This window comes from Haliaeetus leucocephalus, unplaced genomic scaffold (assembly GCF_000737465.1).
Source record: "Haliaeetus leucocephalus isolate CR32 unplaced genomic scaffold, Haliaeetus_leucocephalus-4.0 Scaffold306, whole genome shotgun sequence".
Classification (NCBI taxonomy): domain Eukaryota; kingdom Metazoa; phylum Chordata; class Aves; order Accipitriformes; family Accipitridae; genus Haliaeetus; species Haliaeetus leucocephalus.
The window spans coordinates 3,732,916-3,759,568 of NW_010972742.1; the positions used below are offsets into that span (position 1 = coordinate 3,732,916).

The window sequence follows — 26,653 nt, forward strand, 5'->3', positions numbered from 1 at the left end:
TAAATCAAACTTGAGTGAATATTTGTCACTGCTCTAAAATACCTCTTCCTGCTACAACTTGTATCGTGCAGTCTCAACAATCTCTCATTGCACAGTTCCTGTGAGAAGATACGAGCAGATTAGTAGCACAGCTACTATTGTTATCTGAGCAAATATGTCTCAGCAACAAACCCGTCATTAAGAGACAGAATTCTTTTATTTTCCCATAGAAAAGAAGAACTGGTATCACTGTCAGATACATAATAGTAGAACCACAGAAAGGGTGGCTGGGGAGGGACCTCTGGATGTCATTTAGTCCTCCCATACAAAGCCAACTGTCACCAGGGCTTGACCAGGTCAGCAGTGCCTTGGTATAGCCAACTCCTGAAAACATTCAAGCTTTCTGAGTGACCTGTTCTAGTGTTGCACTACCCTCCTGGGCAAAGAAACTGTCTTGCCCTCACATGTCTCTAGTCTTTTTGGGCTAACAGTTCGTCCTCACGCACATCTTTACCTTTTTTATAACATTGCAGAATTTCAATGGGCAGTTTTAAGGGGCATTTTAAGGGGCAGGAGAGTGAACTTAATGGCTAAACCATAATCATAGCTACTTGTGGTATACAGAGGTTTATAATGGGACACTGAGCCACTGAGAAATTAAATGACTATCCTAAAAGGTCACAGTGTACTACAGAAGCAGGATCCTGAGCCTTCAAGTGTCCAAGTCACTAACTGCAGACATGTAAACTGCATTAATACCAATCAACACAGACAGAAAATCTGCATGAGGACTATTTCTAAATATTTGGTAGTTATATGTCTTTTGCATAACCTTTATAACTATTAACTGAGAACCCAAAGGAGTCAGTAGATATTATTGTTCTTACTCAACAGATAGGGAAGCAGTGGCAAAAAGATTAAATGACTCGTGTGACCTCGAGCAGTGAACAGGCAGCAGTGACTAACTGGACCACAGCCCTTCTCAGTGCAGTGGCCCTCGCCCCTTTTATTTGGGCCCAATAGCACGATATTCAGCCCAGAAACTGGCTCGGTGATCCTTAATATTTTCATGAAATTCAATTTCAGCTTGGCTTCCTGTTGATTGCCAGAAGAATTGTTGTTTCCCATGGAACACCATCGTCTTCATGGTGCTTACATCACGGACCTGCGTAAAGAAAGACCAAACCATTCTATCATAGCATCCTACAAGTGAAGTACCCACAAAATACTGGGGACTTGCGAATTGGTCACTCAGGGGGAAAAGCTGCCCTACACGAAGGTTAGAAGAAGTACAGTAGACACCAGTAGTGCTCATTCACATCTGTTTACATAAGAGATCAGAGTCTGACCCTCTAGAATTTGTGATTGAACTTTGCATCTGGATGGAAATGTCTAATGAGATGAGTCCGTTCCTATCCAAATCATCCCCTTCAGGCTTCTGACTCACCAGGATGTAATTAAAATGCGTTTGGTTGCTCTCATTGCCCAGGTCAATATATAGGGCACGGATAGCTATGCGATGCCGAGGAGCCACATTGATGAAGGTCCGACACACTACTTCTTGCCTTTGATCAGCCAATTGCACAGGATTCACTATTTCACCTTGGGGACCAAACAGCTGCCTGTCACAGTCTGAGAGAGGGAAAGGGAGCAGAAAAGAAAATGATTTAAAGAAGTGTCCAGCACCTCCAAGAAAGAAAACATTTAAATTAAATACAGGCAGAAAAGTTTCTCTAAGGATTTTCATCTGGAAACCTCCAAGCATCAGCAAACACCTGCAGGAGGCTTGCCTTTAAAACGGAGGGGTAGTCCATAAATAGTATTAATTCCAACACTCCTCGAGAAGGGGCTTATTAGCTGCTAAAAATGAAGCAAGGTTTCTATAGATTTCCATAGGCAACCATGATCTGTAGAACTCTGTGGGCCTTGTCATGGGTGCCTCAATCTAAAGCAATAGCAAAGCTTTCAGTAAGGTACCTTGGTAATATTTTTTAGTTGCAGTTCTGCTGTTGTACTGAAGAATGACCCCATTTCCTGGCAGCAAAACACGCTGTTTCACAATCAGTGTATTCGTTCTGGAATTTATCAGTGACAAAGGGAGCTTCCTGCAGCCTGTCCGCCACATCATTCGCCCAGAAAACAGCATTACCTCACCTGGAATGGATGAGCAACAGGGACCAGAAACACTTTTACTTTAAGTAAAAGGCCGCAACCTATCTTATACAGGTCTGGAATCAAGTAATTTCTGCATCTTGTTCCTATCTTATCAAAATCTGTTATGAAAACAGTCCAGTTAACTAATCTAACTGTACTGATTCCAACAACAGGGTATATTACAGAGAGAGTTTTTAACAGGCCAAAGCAAGCAGCTTCTTTAACCCCATAAACTCCTTTCATCTCATATCTATCAACAAAACAGGTAAGAAACTATTATGTAGTGGGAGGAAAGGCATCAACTTCATTTAGTCCCATCTGGCAAAGACTTGGTGGGACAGAAAAAATGGTAAAATGGTTTCAGAGATTACACAGCCTCCAAGGTAGCAAGAACCATTCAGGGCACCAAAAGCACGTCGGCAAATGAGATGCAGATTTCCCAAAGGGCCAGGCTAGTCCCCAGCACACCCTGGGCAGTACCTGCACTGCAGTTGAGGGAGCTCTCCAGGACGCTGACTATTATCTCCTCCCCAAGAGGACGTCCAATGGCCACAGTGCAGTCACTGCTCTCTACACCCATCATGTTGATGACCCCAGTGGCATTAAGAAAGAGCTTTCCACAGACACCTGTACAGCAGAGACAGATGAGAAAAACATCCAAAAGGAACTACAGCTGCTGCAAAATATCCCCCATTCCCTTCGTGGCACTATGAACAGACAAGTGCCAACAGTGTGCCCACCTTCTGGGTGGAGCACAGGAAGAGTCAGCTGCTGCCTCAAGGAGTCCCAAGTCAGAAGAGCTTTGGGAAGCCCAGGGAAGGGAGTCATTGTTCCTAGCTCAGATAACACGGACAGCTCATGGCATGCTGGAAGGAACAGCATGTTGTCTCTCCTAACCAGGAGTATTCCCTTCCCATGCTCCTGTCCCTGTATGGCAGTAGGGTCACCACAAGCCAGCTGCACGCAGTAAGCACCTATCTCTACCTTTTGGTAGTGTCCTCCTCACCTCCACTGGTCTTTGTCTGTTCCCACTGCACAGCTGGCACAGCAGAAGGAGGAAGATCCAGGTCCTTGTTTCTCCCCTCTTTGGCAGTTGCGGCTGTCGTCAGCACGGCTGGCGTCACTGTCTGTAGTCCTGCTCCGTGGGACCTGGTCCCCACCGCCTGCTCAGGACAGGGCCCTGCGGAGCAGCCACGTACCACAATGGCCTTGGGGAAGTGCCTGCAGAAGATGGGGTTCACGTGCTTACGGGTTAGCGGGTTGAGACAGAAATCCTGCCGTGTCTGAATGCCATTCCCACACGAAGTTGAACACTGCAGAGGAAGAAACCCACAGGCCTTTATGCACGTGTTTCAGTTGGTATTTAGAAATAAACACATTTATTGGCTCAGGCATGATCTGGAAGGCTGATCTTTTGTTCACTGATGCTGTTCTGTCACTTGCCCTTTCAGTGCTCTAGTTTCATCAGCTATAAGATGGCCGACCTCGCAGGGGATCTTCCAAACTATATCTTTCAATTGCAGAACAACTTCCTAAAAAATCTGAAAAGATCTGCATTCCAGAAGAAAACATGCCAAGGACCATTTTTAAACTGCAGCCAAAACCTTAGCTGAGAAAGGTGGGAAGCAGACCTATGGCTGCTAAACACAGGGCAGTGGAAAGGATGGAAAACATCCCTAGAAACACTTTAGCATTTCTGTGGGAAGTAAATATACAAGGCAGAAGTGGTATTTCTCCCCTGTATGCTTTAGGGAAGTGAATGGCTATAAAACCACTGCAAAGAGACACCAAGTGCTGCATCTGAACCGGAGCAAATACCTCTGTCCACTCACTGAAGCTCCATTCATAAGAGCACATTCGGATGACACAGGGGATGCTGGTAAGGGGCTTCTCTGCCACAGGACACAAACGCTCCTCCAGCAAAATCTCCTCGCCTTGGTGAATCTGCACACAGGTGACCAGCTGAACAGCTAAGCCGAGCCCACAACTGGAGGAACAGGGGCCAGCTGGAGTTACCTTCCATCTGACAGAGGACATGGAGAAGAAAAATTCAGTTAGTGATGAATCCCCACCCTGTACTATCTCTCACTGTAGAAAATGCACTGCAACTCCCTCATCCTTCCCCCTTCTGCTCCTCAGCAACTTTCTTCATCCCTTCGCCTCACACACTTTGCTGCCTATGGTACTTAGAAGGCAGCCTTTGAAACAAGGCTAGGCAGTCTGGAGCAGGTTTGGAATTGGACCCAAACAAAGGGCATTCACATTTTGCAAGAAGCCCACACACTCGAAATATACATTGAATCTTACTCTGCATCCATTACAGTCTTCCCCAGGGTGACGTACACAGGCTTAACTGCAAAAACAACCTTATCTCCTTCCGAAAGGCACACCACTCTGAACAGTCAGATCAGAAACTGACCCAGGGTATTTCATCCTGGGAGCAGCATCCTGTAGTACTTAAATAAAGTTCAGATGCCAGTGGCTTTCCAGTCCCACAGCAAATAGGGTAGGGCAAGCTCTGCCCCATTTATCAACCCTGAGCCATATCCTAGATCACACCATACATGTTCACGAACAACTGCTCTTCCCCAGTGCATGCTCTTGTGACCCATGCGGCCATTTTGATCTCGGAGGGCACAGCTCCAAACTACACAGCTCCTGCTCCTCTGGGCGAGGCAAACCATCACACTGGACACCTGCCACAATTTCTTCTGCCTTCTCCCTGGCCTCCCTTGCGCAGGAGAGGACCTTGTGCATCACACCTCCTCCACAGCTTACACTGCATGAGCCCATTTTGTAATGCCACCTGGGAATAATGCAGCCATCAGTGAGAACCTCCAGCTGTCACCTGTCTTCACTGGATTTTAAATCCAACCAGTCCATGGAAGTACAACTGGAATTCTGTTAAGGCGCTCATACACACTGGCTCATGTTTGAGAGATCAGCAGTCATGCCACTGAGTGCACTCTGCAATACCATAAATCCTAAGGCAAGTGCAACCAATTTCCTTCAGTTCTCAGAGCAGCTATTCCATATTCTTAGAGCATTTAATTCTAGTTACTTTCCTTGATGCTATGTGGAAACAGTACAGCTGGCAAATATGTCACCACCTTTTGCAGTTACGGATTTGTTCCTACTTCCCCAGGGTAATAAGGGATCAAGAGGTTTTCAGTTTTTCCCTGGACTCAAACTCCAAAGACTTCACTTAGTTCTGCCTGAGAATATACCAGCCCAGGAAAGACTCTCGGTTAGTTTGCTGAGTATGGATCAGTGCTACTGTTTTTGCAGCTGGCTGTGCTTTCAAACCAGGGCAGAGGAAGATAACATCCTCAGAGTAGCTTGACCCTTACTTTACCATGTCCCTGGAGATAGAGGAAGGAAAGACCTCTCACTGGCTTGTTTTCTCCTGGTAACTGCTTTACCTTGGTGGGCAGGGACCGAGATCACAGACTTCCATCCTGCTCTCTGGCTTTGGCACTGGATGACAGTTTTCTTCTTGGGTTTCTTCTTTGGTGTCAAAAGCCACACATACATACTGTAGCTGAGTCTTACCTAGAAAGGGAAGTGATCTTACTGCATGGCATGCATACAAGGGTTGAAAATAAGCCAAGCAGTGTCAGTCGCATCTGTGTGTACAAAAGAAGCAAACTCTGCCCAAGCCCCAGGCACTCTTACTGCACTCATCCCCGCCAACGCTGAAGCACAGCAGCAGCCAGCCAGGCCTCTAAACTATTCCCTGAGCCAGGCCCCCTTGCCTCTTCAGGCTTAAAAAAAATTGTGACCACAGCTACACATGCACTTAGAACTGTAGAGGGGAAAACACCAGGTCCCTGAGGTTCCTAGGCACTAAGCTCACACCTACAGCCAAGTAACATTTCTCTGCAGCACTAAAAGATCTCACCTCTACCACAGGAGACGGAACACTCTCCAGCTAGAGGGCTCCAGACATACACGGTCCGATTTTCCAGCTGGATATGCCCAAGTGATTCCAAAGTCTGAAGTAAGCGTGAATCTTCCTCCTCAGAACAGAGCAAAAAGACCCAGACTGACATTGGCACCTGTTTTCCACACCGGTCCCGATCTAATGAAGCTGGGGGATACCTCCAGATCGAGCCTACAACATATTTGCTGTCCCTGAAGAAAGAGGCACATTTAAGCACCTTCTCCATTTTTGCAGAACATATAAGTATCAGGAATAGCTAAGGACATCCAACAGCCAAGACCCCTCCTAATTCACACTACCTGAAGAGAGCTACCTGAGACTGGAGATGCCTAAAGAAGTATCTTCCCCATCTGTAAATGTAAACCTGGCAGTGGCTCCCCAGTACGGACTTGGACCACTGGATCCTGTGCTGAGAAGCCCTCTTCCCTGCTAGCAATCCTCCCTACCATGTCAGAACCTCTCTGTTTGCCAGTGAGGTATTTCCTAGTGGACCAGAGGTTATTTCTGTTTCTGGTTTTGTTGGACTCTGCGAGGAGAAATGAAGAAAAAACACAGTCAACAGCTGCCTTAAACAAACCACCACTATGAACTGATGAATCCAGCAGCATAAATTAAGAGGGACACAGCTGTCTGAAGTGACAGGATGAACCTTTAACTGAGCAGACATCCTTGGTGCAAATCGCCCACCCAGACTCCAGCAGTAAGGTGGTGGCTCTTAATTGGTAGCCTCCTGTGGATCACAAGTGCAAAGCTCCCAGTGAGACTCCTGAAAAAGCCAAGCCAGTAAACTCACTTTGTCCCAGCCTAATGGGCAGACATTAACCACACACGGCACAATGGAGAGGGGTTTTTCTTCTGCTGGGCACAAGCTGTCATCCACAACAATCTCCAATCCATCACGAAACTGAACACAGGTCAGATTCTGCTGGGCAACTCCAGTTCCACAGACAGCAGAGCATTCATCTCTCTGAGACATCTTCCACCTAAATGGGAAGTAATTGTATCACCCTATTTCTCACCTAGATCATGGAGGTTTATTTCTCACACCACTGACTACAGAAATGGGTCCTACAGAGTATTCAGCTTCTCTATTTCAAGAGCCTTGTCTGGATGTGATTGAGAGAACAACTGCTGGAAATTAAGCCCTTGCACTGACAGCTCTTTAGGACTAAAAGCACCTAAGCTAAAGAGCTGTAGTTCACAGTGTAATCACTTCTTATTAAACACTAAAATGTCTATGAGATCAACGTCTGGGCAGGCTTGGCTCTTGGTCCTCTTTCCAGTCTAATTAACACAACTGTCTCCTCCAGAGTAAGACCAAATCTTTGTTGGCACAATCTTGGAAAGGATGTGAGCAGACATCTTCTGGCCATGCCCTCGAAGTATTTTCATTTAGTAGACTACCGTAAAATATTGGAAGGACTATCTCCCATTCATTCATTTGACATCTCAATCACCTCATAGGACCAGGAAAGACAACATGGTTTGGGATCCACTACGCCATTATAATTAGGAAGAAGCTACCTCATACCTCTCCTTTTTTTTCACCTTGCACAATGCAAATGAGACTTCAGAGGCTGGGTTAGCTGGCAGAGAAAGGACAAGTGAAGCAAGAATTCAGCTGAGCTTCCAGGAACACCAACCTGTACAGGCATGGCTCCATGGCACAGGGCTTGTGCTCTGAAAGGGGCTGTGGTAGCTCCAGACACCATTGATCCTCTGTTATTTCATTCTTTGTCTGGTCAAAGCACACATGATGCACTGGTCGCGTCCCTGGGATACAAAAAGAAAAGGAAAGGAAGTTATAAACAAAGTGAACAGTTCACCTCTAGTATGCTAGGAACATGCAGTAATTCCTTTACTCAAATCATCTGTGTAGGAAAATGGCATATTTGGGAATACAGACTTTCTATAAACACACAAACCCCTTCTTTCTGATATAAATTTTTCCTCAAGAGTTTTAAAGTGACTTTCCAAGATGAACACCCCAGAAGATGAAGTTTGATGGATAATCCACTGCCAAAATGGAAAGATTGCTCTAAACTGGTCGTTTGCAAGAACAAGGATATCAATCATAATTTGGTCCAAATTACTTTTAATGATCTTGATGTCTGACTGATGAGGGACGGGTTGCTGAAAATAAGCTTTAGCAATCAGCCATTTTTAAATGACATTCTGTAGAACTAATCATGTAATATCATCACGCTGCTTTTGTACCCAGACAGCACTGTGCCAGTGTACTCAAAGTGATCATCAATATCCAAAACTAGACTAGAGGTACTGGGAGAGAAACTGCAGACTTGCAGTGCCTGTGGCATGCAAGAAATAAAATATTGATAAACTACAGCTATAAACAAGATTTTTAACAATACTGAACCTAATAGGTAAAGCAGGTGAAAATCCAAACTCAAAAAACTTACAAGCAAAGCTGTAAAGAGTCTCCTTTGCAGTGAATGAGCTACCCACAAAGAGAGACAGGCATTCCTGAATCTTAAAGAGCATGACCCTGAGAAGCAAATGTCAAGAATCAATCAGCAATGTTATCTTTTTACTACCTTCCTTGTTTTCAAATAATGTCTATTGGTAAGGAGGGCCTGAGCATCACTTTCAGCTCTCAAGATGCAATTTCAGCTCGGATTCTCAACTTTCTGTTATTTTAAGTCCCAGCTTTCTCATGTTTTTTGTTTGTGACTGCATTAGCTGGGAGGCCCCAGAGCATTTTGAGTTCTTTACTTCAGAGTTTCAGCAGTCAGTTCAGCTGGGGAATCTGCTGGAGAAAACCTCTCCAGACATAACTAGTCCTATAGAGTGACTTTCACAACTATTCATTAATGCATTTTTCTAAATCCTTGTCATAAAAATCTTGAGAGGCTTGCCAGTGTCATCTGTATTATCTGGTAAACAAAATGTCAGACCGTCTACCAGAGTGATCTGTTACAATCTGCATTATGATTTCTTCAGGGAGACAGAAAGGATTAGCCATGGCACAGGAACAGAATTCTAAGAAGGAAGTTTCATAATTAGCTCTGAGGCTTTAGTTAGACACTAGATACCACTTTGGTCTCAGACTTTTGATGTTTAGCCAACTTCAAATTACAGTCTTCAATAACTTTGAAAAATCTGAGAAAATTATTTAGTCTTAAAACCAAAAGTTCGGTTAAAACCTATTTAAAAATCCTCTTCACGATCAAACGTTTTCACTATCATTTTATGTTTCAGCTCATTTGCTGATTTGCTAATTTAATTCAAAAGCTGTACCACTCTTTTCTTTTGTCCAGTTTAACACTGGCAACTGCAGCTCACTTTCAGCAATTTGCTTTTAAATTCAGTTCAGTTGTTTAGTAAGTTCTAATCAAGTATCTATCACTGATGTCACATGTCTTTCAGTCAGCCCAGGAGAGCCCATGGAGTAAAGATCTGGGTGACTACCAGCTAGCCAAACTAGAATTCTGCCCAGATCTCCATAAAGATTGAGTACTGCTGCCTCACCTTCCCCACAGGTCACTGAACATGGCCCCTGCTGAGGAATCCACGTATACGTCAGATTCTCTTTGGGGACAAAGTAGCTGAAGGTGATGTCTGGGTTGCTGGCATTGCCATATTCTTCTGCATACCTTCGATAGACCTGGTGAAGGAAAAAGTTGTGGTCAATGCAGAAATCAACTCAGACTCATTTCTTAGGATGGAGATAAGAGAAGCTAATCCCCCTGTCTTCCATCCAGTCCTGAGCCTCAATGCTATGACTCTCAATTCTTGCCAGATGCAGTCAGAGTACTCACCCTGTGAATTCTGTGCACAGGGCACTGAAAAAAGATTAAGCCAAGGAAAACGTTTAACTCAGTATGCTTTTCACCACACAACTATCCCCCAGAGCTGCAGAAAGCCTGCAGGCAGCCAACCCTCAACCTTTCCCAAGAAGAGCAACACCATCGCTCTTAGTGAACACCATCTCCACAGGCCTTGGACACGAAGCCTACTACACCTGGATTCTGCATGGCAGCAGAGCTACACAAACTCAGCCTGGTCAGTTCTGACTGGCCCCTTTCCAACTCCACTATTTTAATTTACCTGTATTTCAATTTCTTCTTGTGTTGGCCCATCCACACGGACTTCCTCCAGGCTTGGCAGGTTGTCCTTGGTGAGAAACACTTTGTATTTGATTTGGCTGTCCTCCAGAACTGACGGATAGGTGACATTCAGCGAGATTTTTCCTTTTCCAGCAACCACATATTCTCCTTTAACCTTCACAGCTAGAGAGGCAAAAGTAGCAGTGAGCTTAAGAGATATGGTGTGGTCCCCTGGTGCTGGCAGCTACAGACTGCCCACTTGCTAGAAACCAGTTTAATCTAAATCAGGCATCCCAAAGAACGTGGTTTCTACCACTTCCCACTGGACAACATCCCACAAACAAATTGCATCATCAAGAACTTTCCTCCCAGATTCCATTTTCTTGTTTTTACAAGCTTGTTTTAGCCCTGCCTGTAGTCCCTCCTCTCCCTTTCATTCAACTCACCCAAATGTGTGAAGAGTGGTCTCTGATTGGTAACATGGACCAAGGTGCTGTTATAAGGCAGGGACAGAAATGTAATGTACTCTGGAAGGATGGAAAGAAAGAAGACGTGGTCACCTTCCGTTGCTGTACCTCTGTTGAAAAAGCTGGGGATTACAGATCAACCCCTCTTCATCTTACTAGCACACTATCCATTGGAGGACAAGCCTTACAGGCAGCAACAAAGCTTAATTGCAGACAGGGGTTATATAGCTATTATTAAAAAAAAAAAAAGATACAACAGTGACGGCCAGCAGGCTAAATTCACACTAACCTTAGCTCTATCAGCTTGGCTTGAACATAGTGATGGTGAATACAGCAAACAAAGCAGAAATGAATTCTGTGTCCTGCTCTCACCTCTCTTTTGTTCTTTTTATCTTCTCTACTAATATCTACATGTGATACTGCAAGAGCCAGAGCAGTTGCTAAATGGATGTTTAACATCTCAGGAAGCATCTAACACAGCCACCAGCTCCCAGTAATTTGCTGGACTTCCCAAATGGCTACATTTCTGGTCCACGTCCAGAGAAGAACTATGACCAAAAAAGTCACTCTGCCTACACAACAGCATACAAACAGTACCATAATGTTGAGTCTGTGCGTGAGGACTACACACCTTTAGCTTTTCCTTCTGTGTAAGATCCACTCACTTCGGTGCAAGTGGTATTATCACCCCCACAGACCTTGCAAGAGTCCATTATCTTCTGGGAGTCCATCTGGCCATCACACCCAAATGCCTGAGCAAAGGGGAGAGTCTGTCAAGACTTGCCTATTCCGAGAACAAGTGAATGAAAGCAACATTGCCTAAATTCCTGAAACTGCCTTTTTCATTTGTAATTTGAATTTAAGACGACAAGGTAGACAAAGATGCATTTGTACCTAGATCTACCACTGTATGGCACTATGCAAAGCCAGGGATTGGAAAGCCTTAGCTGAGAGCACAAGTTTCATTAATTGTGTGACATTTTCTTTCCCATAAGAAGCAGCCCAGAAAGATTTCTCCTGTGACCTAAAACAAACGCTCTGCACTCCTTCTATTCTATGAATTCTTTCTGGAGGGGGGAAGGGGGAAAAAAAAAAAAAGCCCAGGAGAACAGTAAACATGAATGGCAGGTTCTAAAGGAATCTTTAGCTCCCCAGACCCAAACCTAGCTCACATCCTTCAGCCTGGCCTTCAATCCCATAGAGCTCAGAAAAGAGATTCTATCCTTATTCCCACGAACAAGACTAATTTACACAAAGCTACAGGAGGATCTCAGCAGGCTTAGCAGCAAAACATGTGCAACTGCTGAATTTATGCTAGAGGCACTGATCCCAGGTTTTGGATGCTGCCATAACATCCATACTTATCACTGTCGCCAACAGAACAGCCGCAATCAGACTAGCTTAAGCCTACACCCTCTGCTGTTCATTAGGTTGAAATGCATTACAAAACATTGTGAATACGACGATAATGAGAAAAACATAAAACTTTAAAAGTGTATTCTGGGAATGTAAAGAAACAACAGAAAACATACAACCGGGTCAGCATTGAGAAGTTACTAAAATGCAGACAGTGCGGGGGAGTTATATTCAAGTTCATCATGAAAGAATGCCTTTCTCAAGGCATTCCAGAAAAAAAAAAGTACTTCAGTTTTGATTAGTGATACTGCAACAATCAATTTGTCAACTTACGATTCCCAGGTTTTACTCCTTGTTTTGCCACTGACTTGGTATGTTCAAATCATGTAAACTTTTCTCTGACAGAGTCAGCGTTTTATAGGGCTATTTATACCATGCAAACTGAACAGCTAATGATGTCTCCTCAACTAATGCATAAACCAATTGCTTCTTGGATTAGGGATGAATAGCCTTATGTACTTACTGCATAATTAGCAGAATGTCTTTTCTAGAGGGCATTGGCATTGGATACACAGACAGAATAGTAGATTTGCTGGACTCCATCCAATAAGCTAAGAACAAAACTCTCTTCTTTTGAGAAGAGCTCGCTCTGTTGTTTGGGTCACGGTGTTTTCTTCCCCCGCTCCTAGTAAACTGACTTGTTTGGAGCAGATTACGTGTCAGAGGTTCACCTGGATTCCCCAGTCACTTACTCTGCAGCTTCCCATTACACACAAACTGAAAGCCCCATGGCGCTCAGAGTCATCCTGCTCACATCTGGTTCCATCTATGAAACTGTCTTCACGGCTTACCATGAATTTGTTTTCAACAGCCCTGCACATGTGCTTGCATAGCATGTCCCCTGGAGGAGGCAGACAGAAGAAGAAAGGAGTTACTCTTTCAGAAAGGCACGTGGCTGACCATCAAGCAATGGGCAGAAGTCAAAAGGATCTGACAGAAAGAGTATCCAGGTTTCACGTGAAAACTAAAACAATCACTGAAACAGCCTTTTGACTTCAAAGTACAGACAGGTCCATGAGCGCTCCCCTTCACAAAGAAACCACAGTTTCTCAGTCTCTCCTTACCTTTGGCAAAGCCAACAGCAGAAGTCCAGGTATAAAAGGATGGCACTTCTACAGTGAGATACAGTGGCTTTAAATTTGTTGCTGCACATTGTTCAGTCATAAAGTCCTGCTGGGTCATCAAACAGGCCTACATCCCAGAGAGAATTGTATGGGTAATGAAAGGGAGTTACTGAGCACAGAATCCCAAGCAGCATTTTACCCACTAGCTAAAGGCAGAAAGCAGTGGCTGGTAAGTAAAACACCATAACAACTGCAAATGAAAAAAACCACTTTAAAGGGACGCTGCGGGATATGCAGAGAATTGTGTTTGGAAGCTGATATCTTTGTTATTTCAACAAAATAAATGGATAAGGAAAATAGGAACAATATAAGAATGTTCCTCTGAAGAAAACTATCATTAAGTGAGTCACTATTTTCTCAGCATCTGTCCTGCTATGAAGGCATAGAGAAAATGCTTCATTACATGTGAACAATTCTATCAAATAATACTGCTGCCTTCAGACACAGTGGAACAAATAGCTCTCCTGTTGTCAGACAGATGGAGGCTGTATGCCAGATCTTTAGTCCTCCTTCTCAGATCAATCAGCTGTGAGAAGTACAGTCCCAAACCAGCTCTCAAAGAGTTAAGCGGCATTAAGAACAAGCTCAGAAGATGTGATGAGCTCCACTACCTGAGTATTGCACATCTCCACTTGGACGCTGGAACCATGGCATTCCTGCCCCCCAAAAGCAGGCCTGGAAATAACAGGAGAAGAACTCCTCAACAGAGGCAGGTTTGTCCCAAGCAAAGTGCAAGACTCAGACCCCACGGCTCCGAGTCGGACAAGAGGCACTGCAAACTTCCCAGCTCCCCACCTCTTACCTGGGGTTGTTACAGAACCGCTGCCTTATCACAACTCCACCTCCACAGCTGCGGGAGCAGGAGGAGAAAGGGCTCCAGCTGGACCACTGCCCATGGACTACAGCCATGGGGTTCAGTTCTTCCAGAGAGCTGCACTGTCCCTTGGAGCACCACTAAGACCAAGAATACACAAAATTGGCAGCAGCACCACAGTGAACCCATCAGAGGTGGGATCTACAAGGGTGGCACAAGTCCCCATCTTTTGGCAGGCCAGACTGTAACAGGGAATCCCAAGATGAATGAGGCACTTTCTCACAAGAGGCTAGAATAGTCCTATTTGTAATTATGGTCTAACATGAGGTTGGGGTTAAAACAAAGAGCTGATAGATCATTTCAAGTAGAAAGCAAAGCCTTGGAGAAGAGGTCAGGCTATAGAACTGCAAAGCAACCCCAGAAGATACAGACAAGGTGGAAACACCAAGATCAGCTGGTACCAGTTTGTGACTGGAATGTCTGGCCTTGGCTCCCTGGCTGAGGGGCAGTGAGTGCCATGTACCCTCCAGTCACCAACAGTGTCTTGCTGTCTAATGAGCTCCGTAGCACCCACACCCACTCCTGATCATCAGATCAGCAGCCTCCTTACCTTATTGATTCCACACTCAGTACCATCCAAGAGGGGAACAAGAAGCCGAGTACAGCTGGATTTGTCTCCTGGTTGTACATGGCATGACAGAACTTCACATATGTCCTGGTGTGTCAAGAAAATCAGGGAGTTCGGGGAGTCACTTAGGCTCATCAACACAGCAGTCCCAAAAGCTGCTCCATTTAAATGGTCCATGTCCCAGACGTTTGGTTTTCCCACAGCTACCCAACAATGCAAGCAAGTCCCTTCATTTCTCCTGCTCCTGGGCAAAAGTTGTGGGCATGTCAAAAGACCATCACTGCCAGCTGTAATGCTAGAAGATGGTCAACTGAAGCAATTAAAGTTCCACCCACCTTAGGGCTTCCTCATTAACAAAACATGTCCAGATGGCAGCTATTAGCTATGCTGCATTTCTCAGACACAGGGACTTGAGCAATGGTGGGGAAGCTGAAGGAATCCAATGAACAAGAGCTCCCTAAGACAGGACCCTGAGTAGGCATACCCAGCACTAGCACGGCCAGGCCCATTTGGACAGAAGGCTGTGCATACTGTGCAAACCTTAAAGGAGACTTATGTGGACGAAAGAGGTGATGGAGAGAAGGGAAGCATTTTAAAAGCCTTCAAAGGTTTGTTCTTTGCCAAGAAATCTGTGGCAGGAAAGCACCTTCCATCCCTTTAAAATAAAAATGTCCCCAGCTCCCTTTTGCTGAATCTTGGCTCCAAAACATTTCCCTGCTGCCCCTAGCAAGGGAGACAAACTTTCTACCTACAACATTGCTGTCAGCAAAGGTGCATGCTGTGGCAACACTCCCAAAGGCTATTTTACATTGCTCATCTGCTCCATAGTACAAGCCAGGCTTCCATCCAGGGATGCTGCTGTCCATGTCCGGCAGGTCATTTAAGCAGTTTGTTTGGCCTGTGCTGATAGAGACATAAGAAATATCACTTTCCCAGCTGTGGGCAGTAAGGACAATGACATGTTTGCAAACTTCTGCTGAGTTTCATTCTGGGAGTTGGCTGCTGCTTTCCCAGACAACACATGCTTACTGTGGGCTGTGATGGATTTAGCTGTAGCAGCTGCCTGGAGATGCTCACAGTTCCCTGCTGCTGAAGTTATAACAGAAACTCACGCCTGTTTCTCACCCAGCCAGCTCACAGCCCGCAATGCTTGTTTAAACCTAGATGCTCTGACATTTTAAACAAAATTTCCAGGCTGAGCTAGTGTCTGAGAAGTCCAACGCACTCCAGGCATGTTAGTCACTAACCAAAGTAATTTCCAGCTACTTGAAGCAAAAACTGGGTTTTAACTTCAGCAGCAGACACAAGTGGTAAGAAATAAATAAACCCCAAGTGTTTTACAGTTCCTCATTTTCCAGGCATGTCCTATTTTATTCCTTCTCTTTCCCTGCCCTCTCCTAAGCTCCCAGCACAGGGAAACACTCCCACATGGGCACACAGAACTCGACCATTCCCTTACCTGACAAAGGCCAGGAACTCTTCTCGGCTGCACTGTGACCAGGTGAGGTCGATGCTGTTGTGGTTTCCTGCTGAACCCATGATGTAACCGCTGCTGCTGCACTGATTCCCCTCACCATCATGGGGGATTCCAAGACTGTAACAGAAGAAGCACAGTGCCCTGAGGGGAAGAAACCCAGCGGCTGGGTTCCCTCAGAGCCTCTCTTCTCTAAGCAAGGGCTGAGCTCCCTCTGCAGCCTTTCTTTCTACTGTTGTCACAAAGGTTTTCTCTCCTCTTTGCAGCTTCTAATTGTCACAGAGCATGCAAGAATACAAGAAATGCAAGGAACTCTTTCCAAAAGTTTTGAATAATCTATAGGAAACCCCCTGTTACGCCAAGAGATCCTTTTCCTTCTTCTGAATCCTTGAAACTGGGCTATGCTTTTACCTGAATAAACCATACTGAGCTGCTCTGGGGCTTTCCTACTGACCTGTGCCCAATCTCATGGGCTATGGTGACTCCCAGGTCAAAGCCGGTGTCCTGGGTAATAACACAGCTCCAGAAGGAGGAGCAGACTCCACCTAACTGAGTCACTCCACGTAGCTCCTTGTTCCCATCAGGTAACTCCAGGTCAAACCTAAAGTAAGGGAGACAGATACAGAGGAAAGAGCAAAGAACCACTGCAGCTAATAATGTCAGGTCTAGACATTCAGCTGAATTTATTGGCACCTTCCTGATCTAACTTTGCCAGCTACCTAACATTTTTTTTGACACATGGAGCTCCCTGGGGCAAGATGGTAGCAGTAGGGTCCCAGGAACGCCCACTGTTCAAAATTTGTGGTGATTCTACATTAAAAAATCCCCATGACACCAGACAAGCAGAATAGAATAAAATGACCTAATCCTATTAGCAAAAGACAGAGCAGTATCATCACCTCTTTGAAGAAAGAGCACCAGAACAAAGCCATTACACTCAAGAAAAGTTTGGCTTCGACAAACTTAGCCAAGACAATTTAGAGCAAGGAGCCTGAAAGTCAGACAAAAAACATCTGAGTCAGAGTAGCACTAGAAATCTTCCATAGAAAACACCAGTGGGTTTTCACTTCCAGTTACTGTTCGACTTTTCTGCCCACAAAAAGCTGCAGTGGGTTTGGCTGTGCTGCTCTGGAAGCATAAAATGTCTGCTCCAGTCTGGCTGGTCAGTGCTTGGGGAATATTCCAGTTCCTCCAGAAACTGAAGAAACAGCACCTCTCACTAACTGCATTACACTAAGGGCAGGAGAATCAACCCCAAACAGGAGAATAAACCCATTTCCAAAGATTCTGTGATGCCCAACTGCTGGAAGACCCAGTGCAAATCCTTGTCACTGCACTAACAGCTAGACACCATCAGCCCTGTTTCCAGTCCCCTCCCAGGGCAGGGGAGTTTCAGTACCTGGTGACGTAGAGGACAATGTCAGCATGCCGGGGGTCAGAGTCATTCTGGGGGTTGACCTTCTTGCTCCACTCACAAACACTGATCAGCGAGGAGGTGATATTTGTGGTGATGTTTACCTCTGCCTAGAGTGAAGGCACATGTTTGCATGTTTCACACAGCTTTTAGCAACCCCTTGGACAACACTTGCACATAGTCCTCCCTGCTTACCTCTGGTTCTGTCAAAACAAGCATTTGCATAAGATGAACCCTGAAATGAACACCCAGTGAGGCATCTCTCAACAGCTCTGCCCCCTGTTAAAAGACAGAAAGGATTCAATAAAGAAGGTACCTCGGTGACTCCCGCTACCTGTTCCCAGTAACAGCGCTGCATTCACTACAAAGGTAACACACCTGGTAACCATAAGGGGCAACTATAAAATCACTGGGAAGTACAACGTTAAAGTATGCACTACAAATGTAAATAGATCTGTCAACAGATGAGAACTGTTGTTAGACTTGTCAGATACTCTGAAGCAGACAGAAGAATCGGCATGGAAAACAGTTTCATAGGGTAGGAGAGTGAATGCTAAAGACTTTTTTTGCAATACACAGACACAGAAAATGCATTAAAAAATCTTAATAATAGCAAACGGAGACATTTAGAGAAATTCTGTAATGGAAATAAAATGTTCAAATGTAAAATGTAAGATTAATTCAGTAGATCTGGTTCAATCTCACTGAAAGCAACAGGGACTGGATCAAGGCTCTGGTGATAAAACTCTTGCTACTGTATCTGACTTATAACAATATTAGTAATGAAACAAAGAGCTACATTTTTTACATGGGTTTTAAGGCAACAACCCCAAAGCCTCTAACATCCGCTTTTACTCGTGCAGCTCCTTGTACAAGGGAAAGCTTGCCATGCAGTGCCAAGGGAAGCAGAGAGAAACACCCTGCACATAAGCAGTGCTTTGTACCAGGAGCCAGTAACCACAAACACCTCTCGAAGTGCACTGACAGAGGTCCATCTGCCTGTGACATAGTCTGTGACACTGTGAGCTCTCACACTGGGACAGCAATCCAAACAGAAAGCTACTCACAATGTTCAGGTTGGTGAGAATATATCGCTCTGTGTCCTCTTTGTGGTACAAGTAAACATCTGGACCTGCTACGACCATCAGCTCCAGATGTTTGACAGCTCCCTCAGCCCTCTTCTGCAGGCGAGAAAGAAACTGCCCTGCTGAACAGCACAAAGGGACACAGGAAGTTTAAAATGCAAGACAACATAAAAGGTCCTACATATCCACTCGCTTTTCCTGAAAGACTAGAATAATACAGCTGGAAGACCACTCCTCCAGTTGCTTGCTCAGGTTTCCCACTCCTGTCAGTTTATTTCACCTGCCAGCATCCTTAATAACACACATATGCTATCAAAATAACAAATACCTGAATGAAAACACACTAGTTACACCTCAATGAGGCGAGAAACATATTCAAATATACTCATATATTTGTAGATACAAATTTTTCCTCTGAGCTCATGCAAGCAACCCCACTACCAGAAGACAGCTTTTCCAAGCAGAACAAGCAGGGCCTCCTCTCCATGCACGTTACCTCTTGCTGTATTTGCCTCTCTTGCGGCACTTCTGAAAAGAATGTGGGGTCTGGAGAAGCCAAGGTCCTTCAGCAGGGCCACATCTTTGCTTCTGACAGGCCTGATATGAATATTTTCCTCATTCGCAATGACGACTCCTTGCTAAAGGAGATGAAATTCCACCTCTGAGTTATTCCAAAGACATTTGCTATCAGTAGAGAACTGTGTGCCATATCCTTCCCATTTCTCCTTTGTAATGCTCAGATTTATTAAATGGATGGTTCACACACGTTTGGCGCATCAAGCTGCAAACCTACGAAGGCTGTAAAAGCTTGTAAGAATAAGTTCAGTGCATACTCACCAGCTGTCCTTCACAGTAAGTGACTCTACACTTAGCCCCGGGGGGTTGCAGTGGATTTCCACCTGCAAAGCAGTTGCCTGAGAATCGCTTCAGTAAGCTAAAGGAAGAGTTCACCACTTGATTGCTCACAAAGGAAGGTGAAAGGAGGGCATGGTCCTCTAGAAATTCAAAGGCATAGAGTTCTCCCCAGGCCGCAATGGAGCAATATTGAATACGACAGGACATCAGCCCAGCCTGTTCTTTACAAGGGCAAGTTGGCTCAGCAACAACAAATTCAGGTACTGAAAGAAATGAAACAAGACCAGAACAAGGGCAACAGTTATGAGAAACGACAATACACCAAAAACAAATGTAATGATCTATCTCCCTAGGAAAAAATACTCTCCAAATGACAACTGTGGCCTCTCGGGGTCATCGTGTCAACAATGAAAGAATTTCTATGCTTTCATGTATTCCAAAGTGAGGATAATCTGATTAGGAACAGACAACAGCTCTGAAACTGGCTCCTGATTTATCGGCGCTTTTGCTCTCTCAATAAGGAGAACAGTTCATTTAACAAAGGCTGAGACAGTCTTACTTCCTCCGATGTTAAGTATTACTGAGTGAGAATTATCATAATCCAGACAGAGACACTGGGATGAGCACCAGGTGAACTCACAAGTAGACAATATCCGTGCTTTAAGGATTTGAGAATTTAAAAACGTATCTTTATTCTGAACTACCATCATTCCAGACCCAGAATACTAGTCTCTCCATGTTTATTTCAAAAAAATTATCAAGTGCATTTAAAGCTATTCTTAGTCTAAAGCTTCCCGCTCGGAAGACCTGGATCTGTTAATCTCATAGAAAAATACCAATACAGAGAATAAGGACCGCAGGAGAAATGTGCAAAAAGATTTATCATATCTCCTTCAGCAGATTTTAAATACTGACCCAGTTCTTCGACAGCTTTCACAGTGAAACATAGGTCGTCTCACTGAGTAATGTGACTCAGAAATGCTAAATGCTTGTCAGATCAGGGTTCGTTAATAAGTGTTCTTAGCGTTATCGAACGCACAGCATTAGAAATAAACTGACAGACGTGTTCCAAAATCAAGAAGGAAGGAGCCCTGCATACCATCAGACACTGAGCTGGTTCCAAAATAAGAGAAAACATCTTCCGCATCCAAAGCGCCGAGAAATTTCTGCAAGAAGAAGAATAGCTTTACATTTTTTTAAGAAAAACAAATGGATGCAAGACTATCGCTTAACTGAACTAACCTGGAGGGAACGCCAGCAAACAACAAGTACCGATGCCAAGTTCTCATGGCTTTATTTTGCACTAAGCATGGGCTGCACAACAGCCACCCAGAGGAAACAGCTTTATCTTCTCGATTAGTGAGGTTTGATGGATTTTGGCTTAGAACACGTTGTGTTGTCTCTTCCTTTTTTTTCCTAGAAATAAAAAAGTCTTCCTGGAAACCGCATTTTCTGGAGGTCAAACTCACCTCTTGGAAAGCCGGCGGCCAGCAGAACCCCAAGGGGAGCATCACGAGCGCCCGGATGGTCAAGCTGACGATCATGCTGGAGGAGTTGCAACCAGCGCTGCGGAGTCAGCTCCGGCCCAGGGGTGATTAATACGACGACGTTTGGCCCAAGGCATCACGTGGAGCGGAAGGGAAGAGTGCAGGGTTTAAACAAACAGGGGAGCTGATCCTCTGCAGAGAGGGGCAGCCGGGAGGGGGGAACGGCCTGCAGCTCGAGGCTTTACAGGAACAGCTGGAGGGAGAGCGGTTTTTGCGCAATGTTTGCGACTTCACCGCAGCCAAAGAGCGCGGCAAGAACGAGCTCGGAGCCAGTCTTAGCGGCCAAACATACACGGGGCGATTAGGCGGGGGGGACGAGGGGCTCCGTGCCGTTCAACCTCCACCCTGACAGGCCCCACGCCTCCGCCGCGACACCGGCCTAAACCCACACCGGCCGCCGGGCCCTCACCGGGGCTAGGCCGCGGCCTCGCACGCCCGGCGGGCCCCGCAGCCCGGAACCGAAGAACGGGTCGACGTTCCCCGCCGGGCCGGTGCGGCGCTGCGCGGTCCCGCTCCCGGCGTGGCGGTGAAGCGGTAGCCCCGGCCCGTTTGGGACTGGTTCCCCCCCGCCCCCGCCCCGGCGGCATGGCGAAGCAGAGCCCCGCGGAGCCCGAGCCGAGCGCCGCGGCCCGCGGGAAGGGCAGGAGGAGGAGGAGGAGGAGGAGGAAGAAGGTCTGGCGAGGCGGCGGGGAAACGGCGACGGGGGCCGGGCCGAAAGGGCCCGACATGGCGGCGGGGGCAGCTCCCCCCCGCAGCCCCCGGGAGTTCTCCTCCAACTGGAAGGCGCTGCAGGAGGTGAGGGGGGACCGGGAGGGGGGGATTCGCCATGCCCCGGGGGTCTGGGATGGGGAAGCCGGCCGGGGCCACGCCGTGATTTTTTGACTGCAGTTGCACTTTGTGTGTAGTAATTAAAAGCAAACAAACAAACAAAATCATCTTTTTGTCACTAACTAAAGTGCTGCGGGCAGGGATGCGGGGTGTCCCGTTGGAGGTAATGCCCCTAGAGCCGTTTAGAGAGTGCAGGGCCTCAGCTGGCACTCAGGCAGAATGCCTGGAGACCTCGGAACGATGGCAGGGTCAGAAACGGAGGGACAGAATCAATCCTTTTTTCCTTTTTTTTTTTTTTCTGTCGTTTTAGGTACTGAAACAAAAGGCCAAGAACTCCAATGAGTCCATCTCTACGTGTCAAACAGACACCAAAAAGAAGCATCCACTCAAAGCGGGAAAGAGCCAAGAAGTTCCAGCCATCAATGGGAACGGGAATGTGGTAAAGGCCAAATCCACAAATAAAACGGACAGTGGTTCTGCTAAAGACAATCCTCCTTTGGCTAAGCCAAAATCCAAGAGGGTTGCAAGGGATACGAATTTAAATGGCACCAAAAGCGATGGAAAAGGCTGCAAAGAAAAAAAGAAAAACGGCAATATTTTAAAGGAGAAAGATGATATAAAACATAAGAGGAGGAAAGCTGAAGAACATGTGGAGCAGCAACCCAAAGAGTGAGTACTTCAGACATCATACAAGTATGTGAATATCTCTTTTGGGATGTGTACATAAGGAGCACGGAGCAGTACATTCAAAACAGCTGCACTCTTCCAGACTAAGTTTTGGGAGAAATAAGATGCACGCTGCCCCTTCTCCTCAGATATAGCAACAAACCTGCATAGGTCACAGTACTAGACTGATTTTCACAGAGCTAATTTCTTGATTTAAAAAATAAATATGCTTCTTCTACACTACAAAAATGCAAGACTGCTTTAAGACCGTTAAATGTAATTAATCTGTACTTACCAGGGCTGAAATCTGGTTTGATGATGTTGACCCAAAAGATATTGAAGCCGCAATAGGACCTGAAGCAGCAAAAATTGCTAGAAGAAATCTGGGACTCGAAACGGGCCAATCCAAACAGTCTGTGGAGCAGGTGCTGGTTAAAGAAAAGGCTTCTGAAGGGTGAGTGGCATTCTAGCGGGAAGGATGGCAGCAGAGGCATCAAGATTATATTCTAATAACTGATTTGCAGGTGCACAGCGTAAGCTGACATCTCCCTGAGTCTGCTAACAGACAACTGTTGAGTTTTCCCCGTTCGTATCAACGTGTGAACCTTGTAAACTCCACTATGTGGTCCCTGTAACAGAGGTGTCACCAAGCTGTCCTTCTGTCGTTTAGGCTGACACGAGCAGTAGCCATGGACTGTGAGATGGTGGGAGTGGGACCCAAGGGTGAAGACAGTATTGTGGCTCGAGTGTCCATAGTGAACCAATTTGGAAAGTGTGTTTATGACAAGTATGTCAAGCCTACAGAAGAGGTGACTGATTACAGAACAGCTGTTAGTGGCATACGCCCTGAGAATATAAATACAGGTAGGAGTTTTTTTCCCAAAAAATGTTCTTTAAGGAGGGAAAATTTAACAGGCTATCACAGAAGCCTCATTGGCTGAGCTTGGAAAAGTTTTAGACCTATTTTGGGAAATGGAAAACAAAATGTAGTCTGAATGCTAAGAAAAATTGTGGGAAGAAGTACTTTTTACAGAGTGGTCACTAATGCCCTAGAAGTTAACTTGTGGATTATGGTATGGCAATAATAGGAAGCTTATTTCCTTTTAGTGCTACACTCTTTCTTGAATTCTCTATGCTCTTCTAACAAGCAGAGGATTTAGGGTACTGTACAAATTTGTGTAACTACAGTCCCAAAGATACAATTGCCTTCACAAAAAAGATGCAATGTTTTAACTGTAGCTTGCTTAGTTGTCTTATGCATCTAATGGAAAGCCTTTCATTATGTGGTATTTTTAGGTGAAGATTTTAAAACAGTTCAGAAGGAGGTCGCCGACATCTTGAATGGAAGGATTTTAGTTGGACATGCTTTACGCAATGATCTAAAGGTAAATGGCTGCACATTTGTTATTTTGAAGACAAGGCTCCAAAAATTTAAGATCTATTAAATTTCTAATACATCTTTCTGGATCAGATGCACATACCTAAACTCCTAGGAACTACAGCTTTATCACTGTTATCTCAGTTTCTTGTCATGTCATGCTGCACCAATTATAGCCCTAGTCACTTGCCTACTAAAGTTCTCCAGCTTCCAAACTCTGTGGCTAATAGCACTGATCTGCTTACTGAAGAGCCAGGAAAGAAATATAATGATGAAAAAACTGTTTGCATGCTTTCCTTAGTACCCAAAGCTCAGCAGTCTGGTCATCGTTACCAGAGACAGGTATCTTATGTCCTGCTGTACCAGCACTGCAGGTAGTCTGCACAGGTGGTCCCTCCAGATTCAGTTCTGTTTCCCATGCTAAGTAGAACTGTGGTTCTTGAATCCAGCCAGAGTCTGGATCATTGTGGTCTTGTCCATTCATGGTTTTGAACTCTCTCTTATAATGGATGGAGGGAAACAGCAGAAGCTGTACATGCAGCTGTACAAAGTTTCATGCAACAGCACGCTTTGGACTGGAAATGTAATTTCTTTTAGGTCCTATTTCTTGATCATCCTCAGAAGAAGATACGTGACACACAGAGATACAAGCCTTTCAGACAGAGAGTCAAGGTAAGAAACTGACTCTTGAGCTGCTGACTCCCAGCTGGTAGCTCACTCCTACACTTGTCCCCACCTGACCCTGTTCCTCCTTTCCTGAAACAGGGATGCCTGCTTTTTGTTGCTTGAAAATGCTAGTCTAGTTGAATGCTTAGTGTTTGAAATATATCAATAAGTTAGTTCAGTACAAACATTGCCAGTAACACCTGTGCACAAAATTCATTGGCTTTCCCATTCTTTAGCAGTTGCATGGTCTTCATAATGCTCTTCTGGATAGCTAAATAAGATGCTACAGTTCTACTTACAGTAAGACTTGTCTCCTCAATGGTATTGTTTCCATAGGGATGTAAAAAAAATAGATGGCTTCAAGTTTCTGCTTAGACTGCAGGAGTAAAGGTTCAGATTATAGGGAGGTATTTTAAGTTTCGTAACTCTATACTCAGGTTTTCTTTTTCACAAAAAAGCACCCCAAACGTAAATCTTAGGGTTATGTTAATACACATAAAATCCTTTCAGCAGCGCATCCATAATTCTCATAATTCATGAATTCTTCTTGCCAGTTCACCAGTAGAAGCTGAGATGTGCTATACTTTACTGAGGAATACACTTAAACTAGTATTTTTATATGTATACACATATCTATATTTCAAGTAGTGTGAGACAGCATGAGTCTATCTTTTCTATTTCTAGAATGCGCGGCCATCATTGAAACTGCTCTGTGAGAGACTGCTAAATGTTCAAGTGCAGACGTCAGAGCACTGCTCGGTATGTATCTCATCAGAACATACATTTTTGGGTAGATCAACAAGGTACTACACGTTAGCTCTAGGATCTAAGTTCATTCCAGAATGCTGGGGCTTCATTTTAGCCTCTCAATGAAACTTAGCAAGCTCTGCTTGGACACCAGCATGCAGTAAGATTGCCATCTAAGCTTGCTTACTTACTGTTACATGTCTCCTACCACTTGGATTATTTCCTTAACTTCTTTTGCACAGTCAACTGTATTTTATTTAAATATTAATTCTTGTTATTTTAAGATCCCCGAGGAAAAAAGTAATTCTCAGGTATCAACTGCTTACCTTAAAAGCAGCATTCTGCACTGTTGTACTATGGCAGGTTGGATAAAATAGTGTGAGCGCCTACTACTGAATGGCAGCAGTTCGTTCCTTTCTTTCAGTGGACAGGAGGATACAGTAGAGGAATGGACTGCAAAAGCAGGGCAAATTGTGAGGGTATCTCCAAGATACTGTATCAAGAGTATTTTTTCATTATGGCTTTCCAAGTCACGATGAGAAAGAGCAAGTGCATAGCCTTGTGGTGGGCCATGCATTCTGAATACATATTCATCCCTTCCACTAGCCACAGAACCTAAATCTAGAAAGAAATTATGAAATGTTACTTGAAAGGATGTATTAAAATGATGGAAGATTTAGCAGCTTATTAATAATAACGTTCTTAAACCATGTCAACTATGTTTCATTAAGCCTCCTGTTTGTTCTGTTTTAGATTCAGGATGCACAAGCAGCTATGAGACTCTATACCTTGGAGAAAAAGAAATGGGAAGCTGCTGTTAAGAACAAATCTAACAACAAATCTAACAACAAAAATTGTAAAACTTGAATGGTGTTTATCTGCAGCATCTGCTGGTTTCATGTCACATTCCAGCGCAAATTCAGAGATAACTCAGAACTGACAGCAGCTACTTCATAAAATCAATCAAAAGACAATACTTCCTAACCTGGTACATGAATGCTGCCATATCAGAATACTGCTAGTATCTCCTTTCTGGATGGTACTTATGCCTAATGTCTACTACTGTGTTTAAACAATACTTGTAACAAATGCCTGCATTTGTGAAGTACTTCATCAGTTCAATTTCTGCAAAGGACTGAATAAGTTAAAAAAAAGTGTTTTTTAATTACGATAGATGAAGGAAGAAACTGTTGTTGCTTTGCTGAAACTCCCAAGACTAAAATCTTTATTTCAAGTATTTTAAATTCTACAAAGTAAGGTGAATTCTTAATTATTGCTGTTAGTCTCTCAGTTGTGGTACCTAAATCAACAGAATATATAACTGTTTATATATTATTAATGGCCCAATATTAATCTTTCTGGTGAGAAAAATCTTTTAAAATATTTCTGGAGCATCCAAGC

General features: G+C 44.6%; 2 protein-coding genes across 3 annotated transcripts; one reads left to right on the forward strand and one right to left on the reverse strand.

Annotated features, from left to right (window-relative positions):
- Window positions 1–243: 243 nt before the first annotated feature.
- ADAMTS13 (ADAM metallopeptidase with thrombospondin type 1 motif, 13) lies at window positions 244–21,361 on the reverse strand. 2 transcript variants are annotated; one of them, XM_010570831.1, is made up of 29 exons: window positions 20,890–21,361; window positions 20,520–20,586; window positions 19,403–19,683; window positions 19,062–19,203; window positions 18,548–18,684; window positions 17,676–17,759; window positions 17,466–17,590; window positions 16,521–16,667; window positions 16,052–16,186; window positions 15,345–15,495; window positions 14,575–14,679; window positions 13,953–14,104; window positions 13,762–13,825; window positions 13,091–13,217; window positions 12,719–12,867; window positions 11,242–11,362; window positions 10,590–10,670; window positions 10,145–10,326; window positions 9,566–9,701; window positions 7,720–7,849; window positions 6,870–7,059; window positions 6,035–6,152; window positions 5,556–5,685; window positions 3,952–4,156; window positions 3,140–3,446; window positions 2,614–2,760; window positions 1,957–2,133; window positions 1,427–1,611; window positions 244–1,144 (listed from the first exon to the last, which is right to left on the reverse strand). In XM_010570831.1, the coding sequence occupies exons 1-29, from the start codon at window positions 20,962–20,964 to the stop codon at window positions 986–988; spliced, it is 4,209 nt and encodes a 1,402-aa protein (XP_010569133.1). In that variant the 5' UTR covers window positions 20,965–21,361; the 3' UTR covers window positions 244–985. The 2 variants fall into 2 exon arrangements, with proteins under 2 accessions (XP_010569133.1, XP_010569132.1); XM_010570830.1 differs by having other exon boundaries at window positions 18,548–18,687.
- A 191-nt stretch (window positions 21,362–21,552) lies between these two features.
- REXO4 (REX4, RNA exonuclease 4 homolog (S. cerevisiae)) lies at window positions 21,553–26,652 on the forward strand. The gene is made up of 8 exons (XM_010570832.1): window positions 21,553–21,762; window positions 22,106–22,464; window positions 22,760–22,915; window positions 23,132–23,325; window positions 23,758–23,846; window positions 24,437–24,511; window positions 25,190–25,264; window positions 26,006–26,652. The coding sequence occupies exons 1-8, from the start codon at window positions 21,553–21,555 to the stop codon at window positions 26,117–26,119; spliced, it is 1,272 nt and encodes a 423-aa protein (XP_010569134.1). The 3' UTR covers window positions 26,120–26,652.
- Window position 26,653: the final 1 nt, after the last annotated feature.

Coding starts and splice junctions, on each gene's coding strand:
- REXO4 (XM_010570832.1), top strand. CDS start 21,553: ATGGCGAAGCAGAGCCCCGCGGAGCCCGAGCCGAGCGCCGCGGCCCGC. Junction 22,916..23,131: donor AAAGAAAAGGCTTCTGAAGG/GTGAGTGGCATT, acceptor TCTGTCGTTTAG/GCTGACACGAGCAGTAGCCA. Junction 23,326..23,757: donor CCCTGAGAATATAAATACAG/GTAGGAGTTTTT, acceptor TGGTATTTTTAG/GTGAAGATTTTAAAACAGTT.
- ADAMTS13 (XM_010570830.1), bottom strand. CDS start 20,964: ATGATCGTCAGCTTGACCATCCGGGCGCTCGTGATGCTCCCCTTGGGG. Junction 13,826..13,952: donor CGGTTCTGTAACAACCCCAG/GTAAGAGGTGGG, acceptor TGTTATTTCCAG/GCCTGCTTTTGGGGGGCAGG. Junction 7,850..9,565: donor TTCAGTGACCTGTGGGGAAG/GTGAGGCAGCAG, acceptor TTTGTATCCCAG/GGACGCGACCAGTGCATCAT.